The 18,357-nt window shown below is 36.8% G+C and overlaps 1 protein-coding gene across 5 annotated transcripts in view; it reads right to left on the reverse strand.

The window, feature by feature from the left end:
• HTT (huntingtin) overlaps window positions 1-18,357 on the reverse strand; it is a 90,696-nt gene that overhangs the window by 59,398 nt on the left and 12,941 nt on the right. For 4 of the 5 annotated variants that reach the window (XR_012835426.1, XM_075752600.1, XM_075752597.1 and 1 more), the window contains exons 5-19: window positions 16,310-16,389; window positions 15,720-15,858; window positions 15,329-15,470; window positions 13,669-13,847; window positions 12,954-13,158; window positions 12,053-12,100; window positions 8,842-8,922; window positions 7,988-8,352; window positions 6,049-6,172; window positions 5,652-5,770; window positions 4,570-4,681; window positions 3,032-3,172; window positions 2,183-2,341; window positions 1,999-2,096; window positions 287-426 (exon numbers count right to left, since the gene is read on the reverse strand). Coding sequence is in view for 4 of the 5 variants with exons in the window: in XM_075752600.1 (XP_075608715.1) it covers window positions 287-426; window positions 1,999-2,096; window positions 2,183-2,341; window positions 3,032-3,172; window positions 4,570-4,681; window positions 5,652-5,770; window positions 6,049-6,172; window positions 7,988-8,352; window positions 8,842-8,922; window positions 12,053-12,100; window positions 12,954-13,158; window positions 13,669-13,847; window positions 15,329-15,470; window positions 15,720-15,858; window positions 16,310-16,389 (2,132 nt within the window). In the remaining variant the exon portion in view is untranslated. The remainder of the gene's footprint in view (window positions 1-286; window positions 427-1,998; window positions 2,097-2,182; window positions 2,342-3,031; window positions 3,173-4,569; window positions 4,682-5,651; window positions 5,771-6,048; window positions 6,173-7,987; window positions 8,353-8,841; window positions 8,923-12,052; window positions 12,101-12,953; window positions 13,159-13,668; window positions 13,848-15,328; window positions 15,471-15,719; window positions 15,859-16,309; window positions 16,390-18,357) is intronic. The other variant, XM_075752599.1, reaches the window with a different exon arrangement.

Consider the following 18,357-nt stretch of genomic DNA (forward strand, 5'->3'; position numbering starts at 1 on the left):
AGTTAGTTTCCAGATTATACAGTCTCTCTCTAATCACAGATTTACAGAAGACTTCATGAAACAGACCACTGAAATAGAAACTCCTATACAACGTTACTAGGATTGGGCTTAGTAGTGAAGTCAATGGTAACTTGGCAACAGAAATCCTCACACACGATTGGTCTGAATTAGTTTTATGAAACTCGTTAACATTTCAGAAGAAACTCCTCCATTTTGGTTCCAGTTTCCTATAAAAAGCATCTTTGCGCTGCAGCTGTAACACCTATAGAAAAATATTAACACTTACCGAAAATCTACCTCTGCAAGTGTTTCCAGAAGTTCGGTCCTTACTAGCCAATATGAGCTATTCTTCAGCGTAAGGAGGTCAACAATTAATTGTAAACCTAGTTCACTGTAACTGCTACTACATAAGCTCATGATGCAATGCTGAGAAGAGAAAAACAACTTTCAGTTATATTACAGAAGAGGTTCTCAGAATCAAAGTGATCACTAAAATCTGTTTTATTTAGAGTACTAAAAAAGTTATTGCTTAAGAGCTAGGAGAAAGTACGAGAGGTAGGCAGTTTACAAGGCTAGGACATTAGCTCCACATGAACTGCTAAAACCTGCCGCTGAATTTAAGGTCTGGAGAGGAAGACAAGCCTATGAGATCAGAAAACAATCCTCCACAGAATAAGGTCAAAGACTTGCAGGGCTTAAACATCACAAGCACTATATTCTTATGTGTTCAAAATCAGTCTCTCCTAATTTCCACAGGGTATTTTTAGACACCTGGTTCTGATTACCAGAAGTTTGAGGGAAAAAAAAAATTCTCCTCATTTTAGTGACTGTTCAACTATATGGAGAATGTGTGGTGTTTGGAAAAACCTATAGAACTCTACGCTTCTATGTCTTATTTAACTACAGGAAAACATACTTTCTTGTTTGAGGATTAGCAACCCAAAATGCTTCCAAACATCTCTGACGAAAGGTATGAAGTCAGGCTACGTTATATAGTAAGAGAAAGAAAAAGTCAAAATTTACTAGTATAAGTTGCCTGAAGTGAACAATTCTAGTGAAGCCTTCTAAAGAGCCATGATCGTATGTGTAATCGTACATGAAACCACTACACACAAATAGTAAGATTATAGAGCAGACAGTTAAAAAGATAGCATCATTTAACTGACTGGATTTCCTTCCCTCAGCTGTATCAGACCCCTCCTCTTAGCACATGAAATCATACTTTCCATACATTAACTATCTGCATTTTACTAAAAGCTACGTTTTGTCCCACTGACCCATAAGCTGCAATACAGTCAGCCACCCTGTGCCTTCTCCCTGATGAATTATTTCCCCTCAGCCTCCAATTTGTCCTTGTTGTTCTAGTTTTTTGGAAAATTCCTCAAGGAAAAGCTCCCTCTTTCATCCCTTTGCTTTTTTCACAGAAAACCTTCCAAGATTTTATTAAATAAAATTCACACACTTTAAGTTCCACTCACAAATTCAGCTACTGTCTCTATTTTAACAATGGCCTGAAAGATCCTTCACCCAATTTGAAACACTTTCCCAAGACTTTCCTCTCTTTTAAAAGTTACTATTTCAGAAAACAATCATTATTTTACTTGTTATTTCTCACGTTTAATTTTTGCCTTCCAAATACAGGCTACAACCAGGTGTTACATGTTCACACTTGCCTGTTAAGGCTAGATAATCCTTTTTTTATCTACTGCACTTGTCCTAGTGTCGGTTAATGTAACATTCCACCCCATACCAGTACATTTATCACTAGAAATATCATGACTAGATTACACTAGTACACGATCTAACCAACATAACTATTTCCCAGCTGTTTGTTCCTCCACTTCTGTGCTTGAATCCATGTTTTCTACAATACAGTTCTTGGGGGAAGAAGTCATTTTTTGCTCCATGTTTATATACCTGAGCACAGCAGAATCCTAGTCAATGAATAAAACACCTCGTAATCTGTGGTGGTGCATATAAATCACTACTTCTGCTTACCCTCACAGCTGTACAAGCCAGTTTGCATGTAACAGAGGACTCATCCTTCAGCATTTTCTGTAACAGAGGTATGCAGTCCACCAAGGAAAAGAGATTTCCTAAACAAAAAAGAATTTAGAGCAATGAAACATAAGAAAATTTTGTTTACATAAAACCACAACCCACCCTTAAAATAAATTGTTACCTGTTGAGCTTCTGACATTTATTAGCCATTTTTCCACATCAAAGCGGGATTTAATTAGAATGGAGTTGACAATTGTTCCACACAGAATGGCAGTAGCTCCTCTAATCTGGGGATCTCCATGGTCAATGTAGTTCAGAACATCTGATACATACTGCTCCTCTAAGAAAGTAAGTTACAACTACTTTATTTTAAAAATACTAGTCTTAGACTTAATTGATCCCTAAAAATGTCACAGTGGAGGTACAAATTATTGTACAATCAATGTCAGCATATTCACAGTACACCCGCCTTAGTTTTACATTTAAGAGATCCCTTGCAGGTTATCTACAGATCATTCACACCATCCAGACCAATGATCATGCATAAAAGACTAGTGACTTTTTTTCTTTTCCAATTGTACCCAAAATGCTCTGGGAAAATCTAAGAGTTTTGGTCAACATTACACCTTCATCACTATCAGCATCAAACCAATTGAATACTCCAGGTCCCTGCTGACCATATTGTAGCATTCATAAAAATGAACCTAATGGCTTAGAAATCATCTATAAGATGGCCTGAAATAAATTAGAACCATAAGATAAACAAACCACTTGTATATAGCAGTTGTGCTAAAACAGCTTCAACTTGTCAGAAGCTGCACAAGCTCGTCCTCTGAAACTTAACTCTTACTACAAAAAAAAAAAAAAATCTCCATATATGCCAGTAGTGCAGACAGCATGTTCTTTCCAATTGGTGCAATACTTGTTTGCAAATACTAAACTGGATTTAGAGTTTGCAGTATAGATGCTACCTCATTTGTTATAAAACCCAAACACACTATTAAAATGTACTATGTCAACTGCAACATACCATATTCTTGTCCCAGTGCTTCAAGGGGTGTTCTGTACAGTTTGCTGAAGAAAGACTCGGGGTGAAGCGCAACAGCTGCTCCAACACAACTTACTGCCAGGGCTTTTACACTGACTCTCACATCTCGATCAGGAACTAAAGCTGGGGAGAAGGGGAAAAAAAAAAGGGGGGTAATTAAAAGCTTTCTGAATTGTTTTTAAGTTAATTAATAATTCTGTATAATATAAATAGCTTAGCCTGGACAAAAAATATGAAGACAGGGCAAGTAGCTCCAGTTTATCAGAGGCAGCAGTTATGTATGGCTTTTTTCTTTTTTTAAAAAAAAAGGAAGAAAATAAGTAACTAATAACCCCATACACTTCCAACTCACTTCCTTCATTGCTGAGAATACAGCTACTACACTGTCTTTCCAAGAACACTACAGTAGCAGAGCACATGAACAAATAAGAGTTTAGAAAAGGGAAAAAGAACAAACATCTTAAATGTTCGCTTCAGTCATATATATAATGACACATACATACATGCCTGTGACATGGACTTCCCAGTGAACAAAATGAAAGTAACAGCGCATGCCATAAAGGCTTTCTGTAAAATCCCTACTGATATTTTATTACTATGCTGAAAAGGTAAATAACTCCTCTTTTGAGCCCTAACAGCCTCCTCTAACAACCACTTATTGTCAAAAAGCTTCTCTTTGACAGTCACATGTGAAAAAACACATGGAAAATGGCTACACTAACTCATGCAAATACTCTAAGATGTTAAAAGTGGAGGAAAAAAGTTCAACTAGAGATTTCAGTTAGGTCTTTGAAACTCTTAGGTCAATTCTCTGCTTTACTACAGCTGAATCATTTAAAATCTGAACTAACATTTCCCAAACAGCACTACTTCTACTTGAAGTATATTCAAACAAATTAACACAGAATTCAAAACACAACTGAGTATTAAAGCTAAAATAGTTACTTTTAATCTTGTTTTAATTAAAACAAAATCGGACATTGTAATATTTTTACAATTGATGTTAAGACAAGTACTTTAATAAAAATATATTCTTCTGAACTGGTTTCTAGGAGTTTCCCAAGAATGGACTGCAATTCAGAAAATTGTTTCCTTACTGAAGTATTGGCATTTTACAGTGGACAAACTGGGCACCCAACACTGATGAAAAGAAATACTGATATTAGATTGTCTGTGCAGCTTCATACAATCTATAAACTGTCATGGCCCCACTGTCTTTACAAATTGTAAATTTACAAATTGTAAATGTAATTAAGTATTTGACTTACAGTTTAAGTTACCATAACACTTCTTCAGATGCCCAATAGTTCAAAACAGAATTGTAAAGTGTCATAAGTTTTTAAGTGTTTTTAGGTTTTTCTGTATGCTGGTGTGATCATTTAAGTCAGGACTGTCACAGGAAAACCCCACGCCCGAAATCTCCAATAAAGTGAGATTAAAAATCAAAGTAAACTGATCACATTTCCAACTTTGTACATTGAGACACACAACAAACCAATGAGTCTTGGACAGAAACTTACCTCCTTTCTCCCCAGTAAGTAGAAAAGAGGCTGACAGAAGTCTAACACAGTGCACTAAAGGAGCAGAATTTCCATCGGTATAGTGACCTATGTCTCCCTTTATCCTGGAGGGCTATTGAAGGCAAATCACAGTTTTTATATAGACAAAAATTAATCTTCAATTTAAATTAAATATTAAGCACAACAAGACTTAGAAATACTGCACATCCCCAAATGTATAAAGGTTGTAATACCAAATGTGTTTAATACATATTCCAAAAAAAGGCCTAAAACGTAATGCTTTCAGGAAGCTTATATCCAGTATCAGAATTGGTTTCAGGAAGCTTATATCCAGTATCAGAATTGGTTTCATTCTATCAGAGAAACAACAATCGTTCTGTAGCTTTTCTGAATTACCCAGACTTGCTGTTTGCATCTGAAGGAATGTGATAAACCACTTTTTGTCAGCAAACAAGGGTCTTTGGAAACTTTGTTTGAGAAGCAATTAATTCCTAAGTTGTTTCCAAAGAAGGCTGACAATCTTCTCTAGTGTCATATTTAGAGTTCCTCAGTAGCCCAAGCTGATCTAACTCTGCCTGCCACAAACCAAATTCCTTTTGCCCCAGCTAAGAATGAGGTCCAAAGCTAAAGTCAAAAAAACTGTAAGAAGAAATCAGTAACCTGTGGTTAGAATGGCATGAGCATCTCCACAGAAAGAGATTCTGCGAGTAAGACATAATAATTTCTGAGGAGATCATAAAGTTACCTACACAGCTAGCAACCAGCACAAAAATACTTCGGGTAATCAAGTATCAGTGTATCCCACTAAGGCACAAACAAAAGGGGTCTGTGTTCTGTTATGATTTTGCTGGTGATTGCATTCAAGATATCAACACTTGTGTACTCACCTTATGTGAAATGAAATTCAGGCTATAACTCAGATTTACTATTCAATCTTAGCTATTTTGACCTATAATGAACCACATATATAGACTACGCACATTTACTACTAATTCACATGATCATAACTTTAAGTATTTATATTTTTTTTTTAAACTTAGTTGTTTTAAACTTTAAACCAGACCACTGTCACTACTTCTCACCTTATTTTCATGATCACCAGGATCTGCTGCATCTTCTTTTGATGTAAATCTATCTACGCTGCTATCAGAAGGCTGCCTACTATGGCTCATGGTTTTCAACAGGTGAGGCTGTGGAAGAGCTTTAGAAAAAGGCAATTCATTAAATATCATTTCAGATGCAAATTAAAAGCACTTTAATTGAACTTAATTATACAAACATTAGCAGTGATCAAAACAAGTGATTCATTAGAAGGTGTTGAAATATATTCCTTATTTTACATTTCAATCCAGTTATTTGTTTTTCATATCCATTACATGAATCTTCAGTCCCTTGGAAGTTAAACAGCAGATGCACCTGTAACACCTGCCTTAAAGGTGTCATCAGTTCTCTTCCCTTCTCCACCATTTATCAACATACCAGTAGAAGAATTTCTGAAAGACTCTGATGAATCATCTTGAAGAATATTTGTAGCTTCATCTTCCTCATCCTGCAGCTGCCCAATTTGCATTCCAGAATACTGTCCTTCAGCACCCTCCAAAACCTACATAGTGCAAGGACAAGACTTATAATAAAACTTAGCTTAACATGCAGTATTAAATCTCAAACATGCAGCGTTAGTAATCTAGAAATAATGTGAAAGCAAATGTGAGTCTGATAAACATTAGTGTACAGCTGCGTGCAGGCCCCAAAGCAGTTCCCCTTCTCCTCCAGCATTCGGACTATTACAGGCCGTAGTTACATCTGACAGTTTCCCAACTGAGCCATGAACTTGGACTTTAACAGTAAGAAAAATTGAACACTAGGTGCGTTGCCTCCCCTGCAGCTCTCCTTGCTCCCTTACTCCAAACACAACTGTCCCTCTATCTCAGCAGTTACAAATCACAGCCAACACCCTTACTGTCACAAACTGATCTTGTCCCTTGCTGTCTCACTCTCCTGTCTCTCACTTGTCCTGGATATGTAAAGTCAAACCAAGAACACAACGTGTAGGACAAAAAATGGCAAATAAGTTTGAACCTATCTTAATTTCTTCATTCTAAACCAGAAACTACTAAAATGGACACTTCTAGGAGACAGTTTGATCCTTAGTACCAATGCAACGTATAGGCAGTAGGTATATTGAAAAATAACTATAAAAGACAAAAAAAAGATAATGTAAATAAACGACAGTAAAACACATTTCATTGTAAGTTTATCAGAAGACACAAGATACTCCTTCAGTTACTCCCTGCCTTATAAGCATCCAGAAATTGTTCATTAAAAAGTCCGTGTGTGGGTAAGTGGGACATACAATTAGCCTGCAAATCAGGAAAAAATTATTTTACTTGTAATTACTGTTTGTAAGCAGTATGCAAAATGACATATGCAGCAGTCTGACAAGAATTTGCAAGAAATGCATCTTGTCAATAAACGCCTGTTAACTCTGGGCTCTGCACTGCCTACATTTAATTCAGCAACAGCGCAATTATCATCACTCCTTTGGTTCCTGAATCCTCACACTTGTGGTATTTGCTTATCATAATTGTAAATTTACCATTTTTTTGTAGTGGTAAGATATTATTGCTCTTCCAAAGTTACTATCAGCAGACCCAAGTCAAAAGTCTGATAATGCCTGGAAAAGAGAACTTAAGAAATTCTAAGTTTTCCCCTTTTTGCATTTTCTGCTCTGCTCCCACTAATTATATTTTCGCTGGTTTTATTACAACCTCACAATACACTTGCCTGAGAGAGACAAATTTCTTAAAATAGGTATATTGTATGCACATTTCAGGTGTTTATATGTAACTGCTATATTAGTAAATCATGCAGTATTTCTTCAGTATAGGAGAAATCCTTAAAATGGAATGAAAAGGAAAAAAATTAGTTGTATCGCCAAGTGAAAAAGCACAGGCAGAAAACAATGCGAAGCATCAGATTTCAAAAGTATTCCTCTATCATTCCAAATAGACTGTTCACCCTTTAACACTTCCATTAATCTTCCTGCATCAAAACAATTAACATATCCATACAAAATTAAGGATATGCTACAAAGAGGATGTATTTATGTCAAGCCTTTGATATTGACATTTTTCCAGTGAGTGACAATCTGTTAATGCCTTCAAATGACCTACCCGGGGAACACACTGATTATAGCTTTGTAGTTTTTAATTACCGCTGAAGTGAAAGTGTTAAAAGGAGGTCAAGCTCTCCAATAGAGGTGTGAGCTGCTGACCTTTCCATTGTTACTAGCTGAGGATGGAAAAGTAGAAGACGAGTAAGTAGATGAATCCAAGTCTGGGCCCTCCAGGGAAGAGCTCTGAGATATGTCGGGCCCCCCAGCAGAAGGGGATCCCCCCTCTGCCTGCTGCACACTTACAATTTCAGAACTGTCCGAAGGGGTTACAGCAGAGTCTGGACCTTCTGTAGTAGTCTGAGAACTATCACTAATTGGTGAGGAAGCCTGTGTACCATCATTCAAGTCCATAGTGGGATCAGACTGGACAGCACTGATCTGGCTGGAGCTTCGACTAAGCACATCATCTTCTTCCCCTTCAGTAGCTGTACTGGTCAAATCACAGCTTGACAGTTCTACAGAATCCGACTGCAATGTATGTTGAGAACGTGGCTGCTCAGTAATAATATCATGTCCAGTAGAATCGGCAGCTGAACTCCCTACTGACCCAGCTGTCGATACTCCTGATGAAGAGGCTAGTTCACTGGTTATCTCACCCTTCATGGAAGCTGCAAAACACAGACATTTGAGTCAAGTGTTTAAACTTGCATTTCACTCTTGATACGAACACCACATACTAAGCCACATATAACACTAGGCTAAGGAAAGTGTGTAACTAAACAGTTAAACTACCCTACAGGTAGGGAAATAAGCATCTGTAAGACGCCATTCCATCTATAACAGTAGCTCAATATGACAGCCTATCCATTTTAAAAAAAAAACCAAAAAAAAACCCCAACAAACCCAAAACCACCACCAAAAAAAACCCACCACCCCACAAGAGGCAGTCAACTTCATTAGGTTAAGTGTAAGTTTTATACTCAAGAGTATTTACGGTTTCAGTTTTGTTAGCATGTCTTTTGACTGCCCATCCACTTCCTAGTCACCATAACAAATCACTTTTACACTTTTTACATTCTTTTATTGCTCTATGTAAAATATATTTGTAACATATAGTAACGCAGGTTGATTGCGCTGCTAAAGGGAAAGCCAGCTACCTGCAAACGATGCAGCACTGACATCTGATCGGGTTTCAGGATCATCCTCCAAACCTTCTTCTTCGCCAAGAAGTATTTTACCTGAGAGGTGATATAAGAAAAACCTTTGCAGTTTCCCAAAATTACAGTCAACTTGAAAAGCTGAACAGTTGAAGTCAGTTAGATGTGAAATCTTTTTAAAAAAGTTTATCCAAATCATTTTTCAAAGCTATGACAGACAACAGATAGAACAGAGAAAGGAAAGAAGAAAGTGACTATCTAGTCCCTCACTATCTGATTGGGAGAAAACCAGACAGCAGTGACAAGGAAACACACAGTTAAGTAGTTTTATTTAACAGTGTAACCATTCAGAAAACTACCTATGACCTTATTCGTTCTAGTTTATTTTTGTGGACTGTGTTGAAGATCCCACTAACTTCATTGAGTATGTCCTGTAACTAAGGACTGGACACCTGGTATCCAGATGTCTGCCGTCATCGGAAGGACACTGAAGCACCACAAGTAACAGAATAAATAACTTCTCCCTCCTACAAGCTATGAAAATTATCAAAGGTTACTTGCAGTTTGGGGCTTGGAAGTCCAATGACAACAAAATGGAAAATGCCTGGGGGAAGAGCAGCACAGACTAGAAGCACAAAACAACGTAAGTGGAAGAGTGATGAACCACGGACAACAGCCATTAAGATCCAGGGACTACTAAAACAGGCAAAATCTTCAGGGAGGCTTTTGCCATAGGTTAGAAGCGGTTCTCATTTTTCCTAACACAATCATGATAGAGTTCTCTTACTCACAGACTAACATCTATTTTAAATAGAGGCAGTGGAAGGAGAGAGATACCTGCAGATGCACACTGCCGGGAGGCAAACCAAGGACATAACTGCATTGAAAAGTCTGTAAATGGGACAGGATACAGAGTGCAGAGGGAGCTACTGAGCCCATCCTTCTGGATCTTGCAAGTCACTTGCTGAGACAGAGGGATTCATGATAACTGCCTTGAGACAAGCCTAGTTTGCCATTTAGAATAAGCTTCTCTGGTAGTCTAAGATTCACCATGCAAGATACCAATGTTTTGATAATTCTTGGTGAATTCTTTTGCATCTCATTTAAGTTACGAGGCGGGGGGGGAATCATTAACAGACTTTTGTATTAATTTCTTGATCGCAACTGCTTTCATACATAGCAGTAACACTGTAGAATGGTCTTACTCCGAAAAGTACGCTTTATGCTATTCAAACCTGTAAGGCAGAAAAGTAACCATGGCATTTCCGTGTACGTTCTATGTAAAATGACAGTAACTGAGAACTACACACTCCTATAAAAGAATGAGTAAAATCCTGCTAAGACTTCCCAACAAAAAGCATGAAAGATAGCATATTCTTCTCTTTTCTTTCTCACATTTATATCCATTTCACTGAAACAAACCAGGATATTCTTTTGCTTTCGACAGCTGATCACCTTTAAAAGTAAGTGAAAGAGGAAGGACACTGAAAAACACTTATTAGGCATATTAGGCTTTCTGCGTTTAAATGAGTATATAAAACAAGCTGCAGGATACTTTTCGACTATTTGGGGAAAAAAAATCAGTTAAGATGCAGAAAATAAGCTTTCATTTCGAAATGAGTTTTCAGCCTTATTTGCAAACAATTTTCTGAAGCTGAAACATAAACAAACCAACACAGGCTAGCTGCTCAAAAATAAAGTTGGTCTGAAGCAGTAAGACTGAAAAGACAGGGAATATCCACATTCTGAGATTAGGGTCACAGATTTCTGTAGTTCAGCCTCATTTTACACCCCTACACACAAAGGAGTATTACAGCTAGAGAAGTTTCACCCACAGCCAACAGCAGAAGCCTACTACTTTATATGGTAGTAGACTGCAAAACAAGTAGGAACTGGAAATGGGCTCGATTTTTCCCTCCTTTCTACAATGGAGAGCAGCAGGAAATAAACAATTCACAATTTGAAATTAAACCTGTACAAAACAGAAAACTGTGAACAGATTTCTTCAAATTTGCTTGTGCCAATTTTTAAACCACAAAATCTTCATATTGTGACCTTGAAAGAGGATAGAAGCTGATGACTCATACATGTTTTCCCACTGGGCAAAGGAAACATTAGTGTTTTAACAAGTACTTTAATTGAACTTACACTATTATTCATACTTCAAAGTTACAGTGAAGACTACTAACATTTCAAAGTATCGAAATGATGATTTACCATTTCTCATTTCAAAGTGTTATGCATTGTTACTCTGATTTGTTGCATTCTGTCTCACCTTTGAAGGCTGCAGCAATATCTACTTTCAGAACACCCTTTCTTTCACGCTATCATTTCTAATCTATTTATTATCACTGCATTCATAAGCACTATTTCATCCAGCTCTACCCACTAATTCAGATTTAGGTATATTCTTTAAACATTGCAAGATTCCTTGCACACAAAAATGGGAGGACATATTTGGAAATATGCTACTGTAGTAGCAACATTTTGCTCGCCTAAAACAGGCCATGAAACTGTTACACAGCTGTATCTAGAGTGATTCCAGTACTGATATGACTGGTTTTAAGCAAAGTGTAAACATATAACTAGATATGAAGTACTTTCATGTACAAACTGGGAAAAAATACCTCAAAGCAAATTGTATTATTTAAAATCCTGCTAAATGAATTACCTATTGAAGAAAGAAATGAAAATATACACAGTAAGACACAAAATGAATAGCATTAATCATCAAGAACAGAAAAAGAAATGAAAAAGCATCATATCAAAGCATGCAAACATACACATGCATTAGTGAAAGAAAAACCAGGCCTACCAAAACCAGGACAGTTAACTATTTTGAGTTACATTAAAGGATAAGTATTACCACCAAAAGGAAGAATGCCCTGTTCACAGAGATTATTTGTAGATGTGCTCTTTAAAAGTGAAAATTGCATCAATATTCATCACCATAATTTTGCCAGTGAACTACAGCAAAAATAAGAACTACATTGCTTTGAATAATTTTAGAATATGTTGATTGCAATATCAGAAATTGTGTCAGAATTCTTGTAAGATTTACAGTGATTAAGCTCAGCTGATAAAGGCAATTGTGAATGAAGACCTAAAGTTCAGCAAGACAATGAAGTGGGGAGGGGGAAGAAAAAAAAACCACAAAACTGAAGAGATCAGAAAGGAATGCAATTAAAGACTTGTTTTTGAAAATAATCACCTTTATGCTTTCTCGCAAGAACAGGGCTGCATGAAGACCCCCCTCCAGCTGCAAATCACAGAAAGTAACACATCAGGGCAGAGACAGAGCTGCTGAAATCATGAAGGAATTCTAATAGCCACAAATGGGAAGAAAAAAAAAGCCCAAAGCCAGGAAGAAATAGCAAACTTGTTGCTCTTGAAGGCCAAGTTTTTTGGATCATTTGCCATCAAACAACGTTTTATTTTTCTATGCCACATGTGCAAAGTTTGCTTTTAAAAAAAATGCTCTAAATTTCACTGCTATGATTGCTTCTGGCTAGTGAATTACCTTCTAATAGCAGCAATATTAGAATGATCTCTTAGTTCAATACAGAAGTCGTCCCTATGGAAATCCAATCAGAGATTGATTCTTTTGAAACAGGTAAGTAGCAGATAAGAGATAATTTTAAGAACATGCACTTCACAGACAAGAACACTGATAGCTGATTTTAAAAGTTATGGATAAACTTAAGTCATGCTTTAATTTCATGCTGGTTTTGATAGCAAGGAGTTATCAGTTAATACAAATTCTGATTAGGTCAGCTTTTTATCATCACAGTTGTCAGATGCTTGGTGAGAAGAACATTAATTTGGGGGGGGGGAACATCTATCACCATACTTAACTTGCTTTGTGTAACCAAAAAACCCATCACCACAAACTGTAAAAAAATACTCATTATTCAATGAATGTAATGAATGTATAACCACTTAAAGAAAGGAGGGGAAAAAACCTTTGCAGTAGCTGGGGGCAGGGAGGGGAAAGTCATGCATAACTTTATACATTTCATTTTATCTTTCATACTTTTGATTAGCACTAAGAAATAGAGTTGGTGATGTATGTTCACCTCCTTTTATGCAAGTTACCAAAAAATACAGCTTACCTATAAGTTCCACTATGCTCCCACTGCGGTTCCTGCTGGCAGATTCATCTTTGGATACACTGACCTGTGCAATGCCCCCTGAAGTGGTCAGGGCATGGAGAAGTTCAGGTGGTGGCGTTCTAAAGAGCTGTTGTAATAACTCTAAAGCTCCGGTCACAACATTATGGTCCTGATGCTGGGTGTAATGCAGAGTCAATTCATAAACCTAAAACCCAACAAATACTGGAGTAAGTCTTTAGGAAGACACAACGTACTGTATTTCTTCTCATATACTACATTAAATTTTAGTGATGCATTAAAAAAAAAAAAAAGACTGACTTTTGCTATATCTAATCTTCACCACACTCTTCCAAGGAGAAAATGTCAGTTAATTGTAGCCACTCAACTGCCTTTTTAACAGAATTCTGTTGTTTCTGTTTATTGTTATAGAAGGAAGAATCGAATCAAAGAACACCATAATGATGACGAAGTTCCTTAGCTCTTTAAGGAACACCTAACAAGTACTGCTGATGCATTTTTCCGGGATTTCTAGTCATTATTTATCAATAATTCCAGTCATTGGACCAAAGATCATTTACGGAGATGAACAGGAATTTGAGAAAAAGAATTCGGAATGTTTAACATCAAACTAGTGCTTTATCATACTGTATGTAAAACTTATTTCTTTTCCTTCCAATTAGTACTCTTCAGGTTAGGGTTATTATTCATATTTTACCTGTATAAGTTGTTCTGGTGAAGGTGAAATCTCTGTTTCTTTTCTCGTTACGCCAAAACTGCCTTTCAGGCTGGTATCCTTTACTTGTTGTTGCAATAAAGGTATGAGATACCTTAGTGTAAGTAAAACACCCAGAATTAAAAGAGTAGGATGATCATCTTCTACAGGAACCAACAAGCCTGGGGGTAGAAAAGAAGCAGCCAAATCACTTAATGACAGTGGTTAGTTTCAACACAAATGTTATTTCATGTAGTCCATACCGTAGCTTCTTCTTCAAAAAAAAAAACAAACCGCAAAACAAATAAACCCCACCAAAACCCTAGCAGCAACTTAAGAATGCTTTCTAACTGTAGGAACACTTGAAAACATGCATTATTTAATATTCCTGACAATGATTTAAGTAATGTGGGAAAATGGTCAGAGGAACCTGTCTTACCTTCCCTGTTTCCTATCTCTCTTCACTCAAAAAACCAAACAAATTTCTGTTTTGTTAACACCTCATGCTTTCACCAAGTGATCTAGACTCTCTTGCTCCCCTCACCTGCTTCCTCTCTCCACTTGGCAGTTTAACTAAAGGCCAAACGTAATTCTTTCACACACACTATGCTAATGAATGACATCTACGTTTTTGTCTCCTCCCTCCATTATTGGGAGCCTTGCTCCATATACCTACATGCTAATCACAGAGTCAAACCAAAACATATTAAGAACAAATATAAGTTACATAAGAAAACACAACCTTCTAGTAAAAATAATATTAAAAAAAATCAATTAGTGGAGTTCTTATTAGTGCTCCTGTCTGAATTTAGTATCATTGCCAGGACATTATAAAACATCACCTTTAAGGCAAGGAAAGAACAACACATGCAAAGAAGTACACCATTTTCAAGTCGCACAGAGTGAGAAAAATCACTGCGTGGCATTTGAATTTTTCACCCATTTGTAAAAGCAGCAAGGCTAACAGGATAATGCTTTATGTATTTGTTGGTCATCTGTCTTCTTTTACAATATAACCTACACAGTAAAGAACCCCTCATCAGTAACAAAACTGAGGCAAAAATTTCCACTACAATCCAGACAAGTGTCTCATCATGAGTTGCAGAACACCCCAAAGACCATGCTAACTTCCCAGCTAAATAAATATGGAAGCAACACCTGACACACTTGTATATTTTTATTTAAAAGAAAAATAAAATTAATTTCTGGTCTAAGTTAGGTTTTCAACAAAGAATCTACATGGCATTACTTCTAAAAAAGGTACAAGGTATGTGTTCACAACCCAGAGAACAGCAGTCATATCCTCCTTCCTCAGACCTGCTGTGCTAACAACCAAGCTCCTGAACAATGCAAGTCTTCACAGACTCCTAGCAAGTTCTTCCACAACCATTAGACCTCCTCATTTTCCAGCAGGCTACTTGCTCCCCTAGCTTTGGCTGTTTCTTTTCACCATTACTTAATTAGCATTGCAGCACACAGAGATACAAATAGCTTTAGTCATATCTTCACTTAATACAAAATGGAGAAAGTATTAGCAGTATAACTGGTTAGCCTAAGTATGCTTGCTTTGCCTGAAAACCTCTCACATACGAAAAGTGTCTTACATGGAAAAAAATTTCATATGACTTATGCCAGAAGCAATCTTTTCCCCCCTGAATCTTACCTAAAAGTACATTCAATAACCAGGCATAAAAATACTGCATTCTTCGCGAATGTTGACAGATGCTTACTGCTGATCCTGCCGCTGTTCGACGGATAGTAGGGGAGCTGGATTTAAGATTAGCTATGAAAGCCTTCAATAAAACCTAAAAACAAACATATCTTACTTAACTTTTTATGAGAAAGAAAAGGAGACAGAAGTGAATTAAGAAGTCAGCAAATGTATTTTTCATTCATTCAAAGCATTACTTAACATACATCAAGCAAGGGCAACTTTTGCCTTAATTCAGGCATGCAGCTGTAACACTGCTTTCTGTAACATCTGATTGATAATGGTGATAACATACTGTGCTTTGAGATATAACAGGGAGCACTAATAGGTTAAATAAAGATACCTTAATCTCATTGTCATTTGCAAAATTGCCAAACGCTGCCATGATTTTTGGTATTGCTGCAGCTAGTGTCTCTTGTACAGATTCTTCGGGTCTCTTACTTATTCGTGTTAGACAGGGCAAAAGGTTCACTAAGTACGGCCTAAGCATGGCAAAGGAGAAAAATTAATTTGAGATCATAACAACTGTACCCATCTAAACATTTTTAAGTCATAATCAAATTCTGTGGTATTACTACATCATAAAAAAAAATGCGCCTGTTAGCTACATAGAACACAGAAAAAAAACAATAGTCTTCTGAATACAATTTGCACACATTAGATAGAACCAAAGAGAAGAATACACTAAAAAAAATAAAATACAAGTCATCACAAGTCTTCCCCTCTCTCCCCCAGAGTCATGTACAGCACAGAACTAAAATTGCACTAAAAGAACTCCTACTAGTCAAATAAAGCTACTTCAGAGAGAATAATACAATAGGAATTCTTCCAATCTCCCAATAATATATTTAAAACTTGAGAACAGTAACATTTTGTTAACATCTATATTTTGTTAAATGTTCTTTGGAAAGTTCTTTACTAGGATGTGTTTACCTGCACTTTTGAGGCCGAACTAGATGGGCAAGCTCAGCAAATCTCCAGAGTGCAGCACGCAGACTTCTAGAAGCACCATTCTAGACAAGAGTATGTAATTGTTACACCTCATTGAGCAAAACCATTTCCTAAAAAATAACTATTATATACAATAGTATGCTATTTTATACCATTTTACTTAATCAGATAGAAATGTAAGGTGTCTGGAAGCCATAAATTTCCTTTAGCCAAAAGGAAGTCAAGTGAGCTCCATGACTGCCTTTGTTTTTCTAGCTGATATTAGGAATTTTCCAAGTGACCCAAAACGAATAATAAGGAACACAAAGAAAGAGAAGGAAATGTCTGGAGATCTCCACTCTGCTGAAATCAGCTTAAAATACCAGAGAAAGTCATCAACCAACAAAGAAACACTGATGATATGAGAGTCTGAAAAATCACGGGAACACTTGCAGAGATATAAATGCAGCATAAAATTGACAGCAGTGGAGATATGCAAATAAGTAATGTTCAGCTCCTGAGTGCAAACACAGGAAAAAAACCACATATTGAGCTGTATCACTTCATAATGGCTTGCATGCTGAAGTTCAGTATCTATTTGTCTGAACTGACACCTTCAATCGCGCACCTGACTTGAGCCAGAATGCCTTCAGATCCAGTGTCTAAGGATATAGAAAAGCTCCTTAGTATTGCTGGAAATACAGAAAACTACGGAAGTCAGTCTAGGAGGAATTGTGTACCTAATGTAGTTCAAACCTAACAAGAACGCTTCTCAAATCAAGTTTCTCTAAAGACAGACCTGAACTGTTTAGAAACCGTCATTTCTTTCTTATTTTCTTTAGCTAGTATATCAAAGGTTCACGGTCCTGTTAGCATGACAAGTAAAAAAAAAAAAAAAAAACTTGCATCTGAGTTACAAAATGTGCATTTCTCAGGTTTAGAGCCAAAGAACAGATTCTGGCATGGCTCTTGAAGTGATCCAACTGATGCACAAACAAAATTCAGTCTGCTGGGTGCTTCTGTTATGCCTGCTACCTCCCTCTCTTGCCTCTGCTATGAATCTGAGAGCAACTATTCAAGAAGCACATGCCACCTGAACAACAAAATATTTCCTCCTGCACCCAGTCATAATGTGCAGAAGCTTCAGAGAGATTTTTGTTTACGCTGGTTGTTTTTTGTTAATTAGCTAGACTTCCACTTCTATACCCTCAAAAATTTTGCATGACATTGAGGATAACAATACCGTAAGACATTCATACAGGGCCTACAAGTAGTCCACATCTGACAGGAGAAAAAAAAAAGCTATCTCCATTGCTTTTGTTATTTATTTTATTTTCTAGAGTCCTATCACTCCCGAAGAAATGTAACAGAAAGCAATAGCATTACTCTCTGACAAATACCACCTGTATTTTCTCTCTATACAAGCTTTGCTGTATGTTTATAGATGCAAGAAGACATGACTTCAGTGATACTGTCCTGAACACAGCATTTTTCTTTTGTAGTCATATACTTAAAAAGGCTATTATTAAAATTCTTCCCATGGACATAATTAAATTGCGACTTTTGCTGCACAGAGAGATGCTTCAGTATTTTTACCCATGCTTCTTATAGAAGCTGTAAGTACACATCACACATTCACAAAACAAAGTAGTTAAAACTTGTATCAGGCACTTCAGGTCTTGATCAAACGATTCCTCCAAGAAGTTATGTCAAATTAAGAATGTCACTGTCCTCCACGTACTTTTCACCACCCTTTTGCTTTAAGTTATTCTTTCTAGCTCAGTTAGTGAAGCAAATATCATGAATATGCCTTATTCACTTGGGTAGATAGTCACTAAGGTTAATTCAGGCTGCTGTTCACACCAAACGTTCACAACATTTTCTGCCAGATAAGCTTTCAGGAATGGTTAAATCTAAACAATGGGGACAACAGTGAGGAACTGGGTAGAGTAATACTTTAAACAGTCACAGATCCTTCCAAAGCTTTGACCTTCATCTTAAAAGACATACACTATTTATTTATACTAATGTCACATTCCAATATAATAAAA

Source organism: Balearica regulorum, chromosome 4 (assembly GCF_011004875.1).
Source record: "Balearica regulorum gibbericeps isolate bBalReg1 chromosome 4, bBalReg1.pri, whole genome shotgun sequence".
Taxonomy (NCBI): Eukaryota; Metazoa; Chordata; class Aves; order Gruiformes; family Gruidae; genus Balearica; species Balearica regulorum.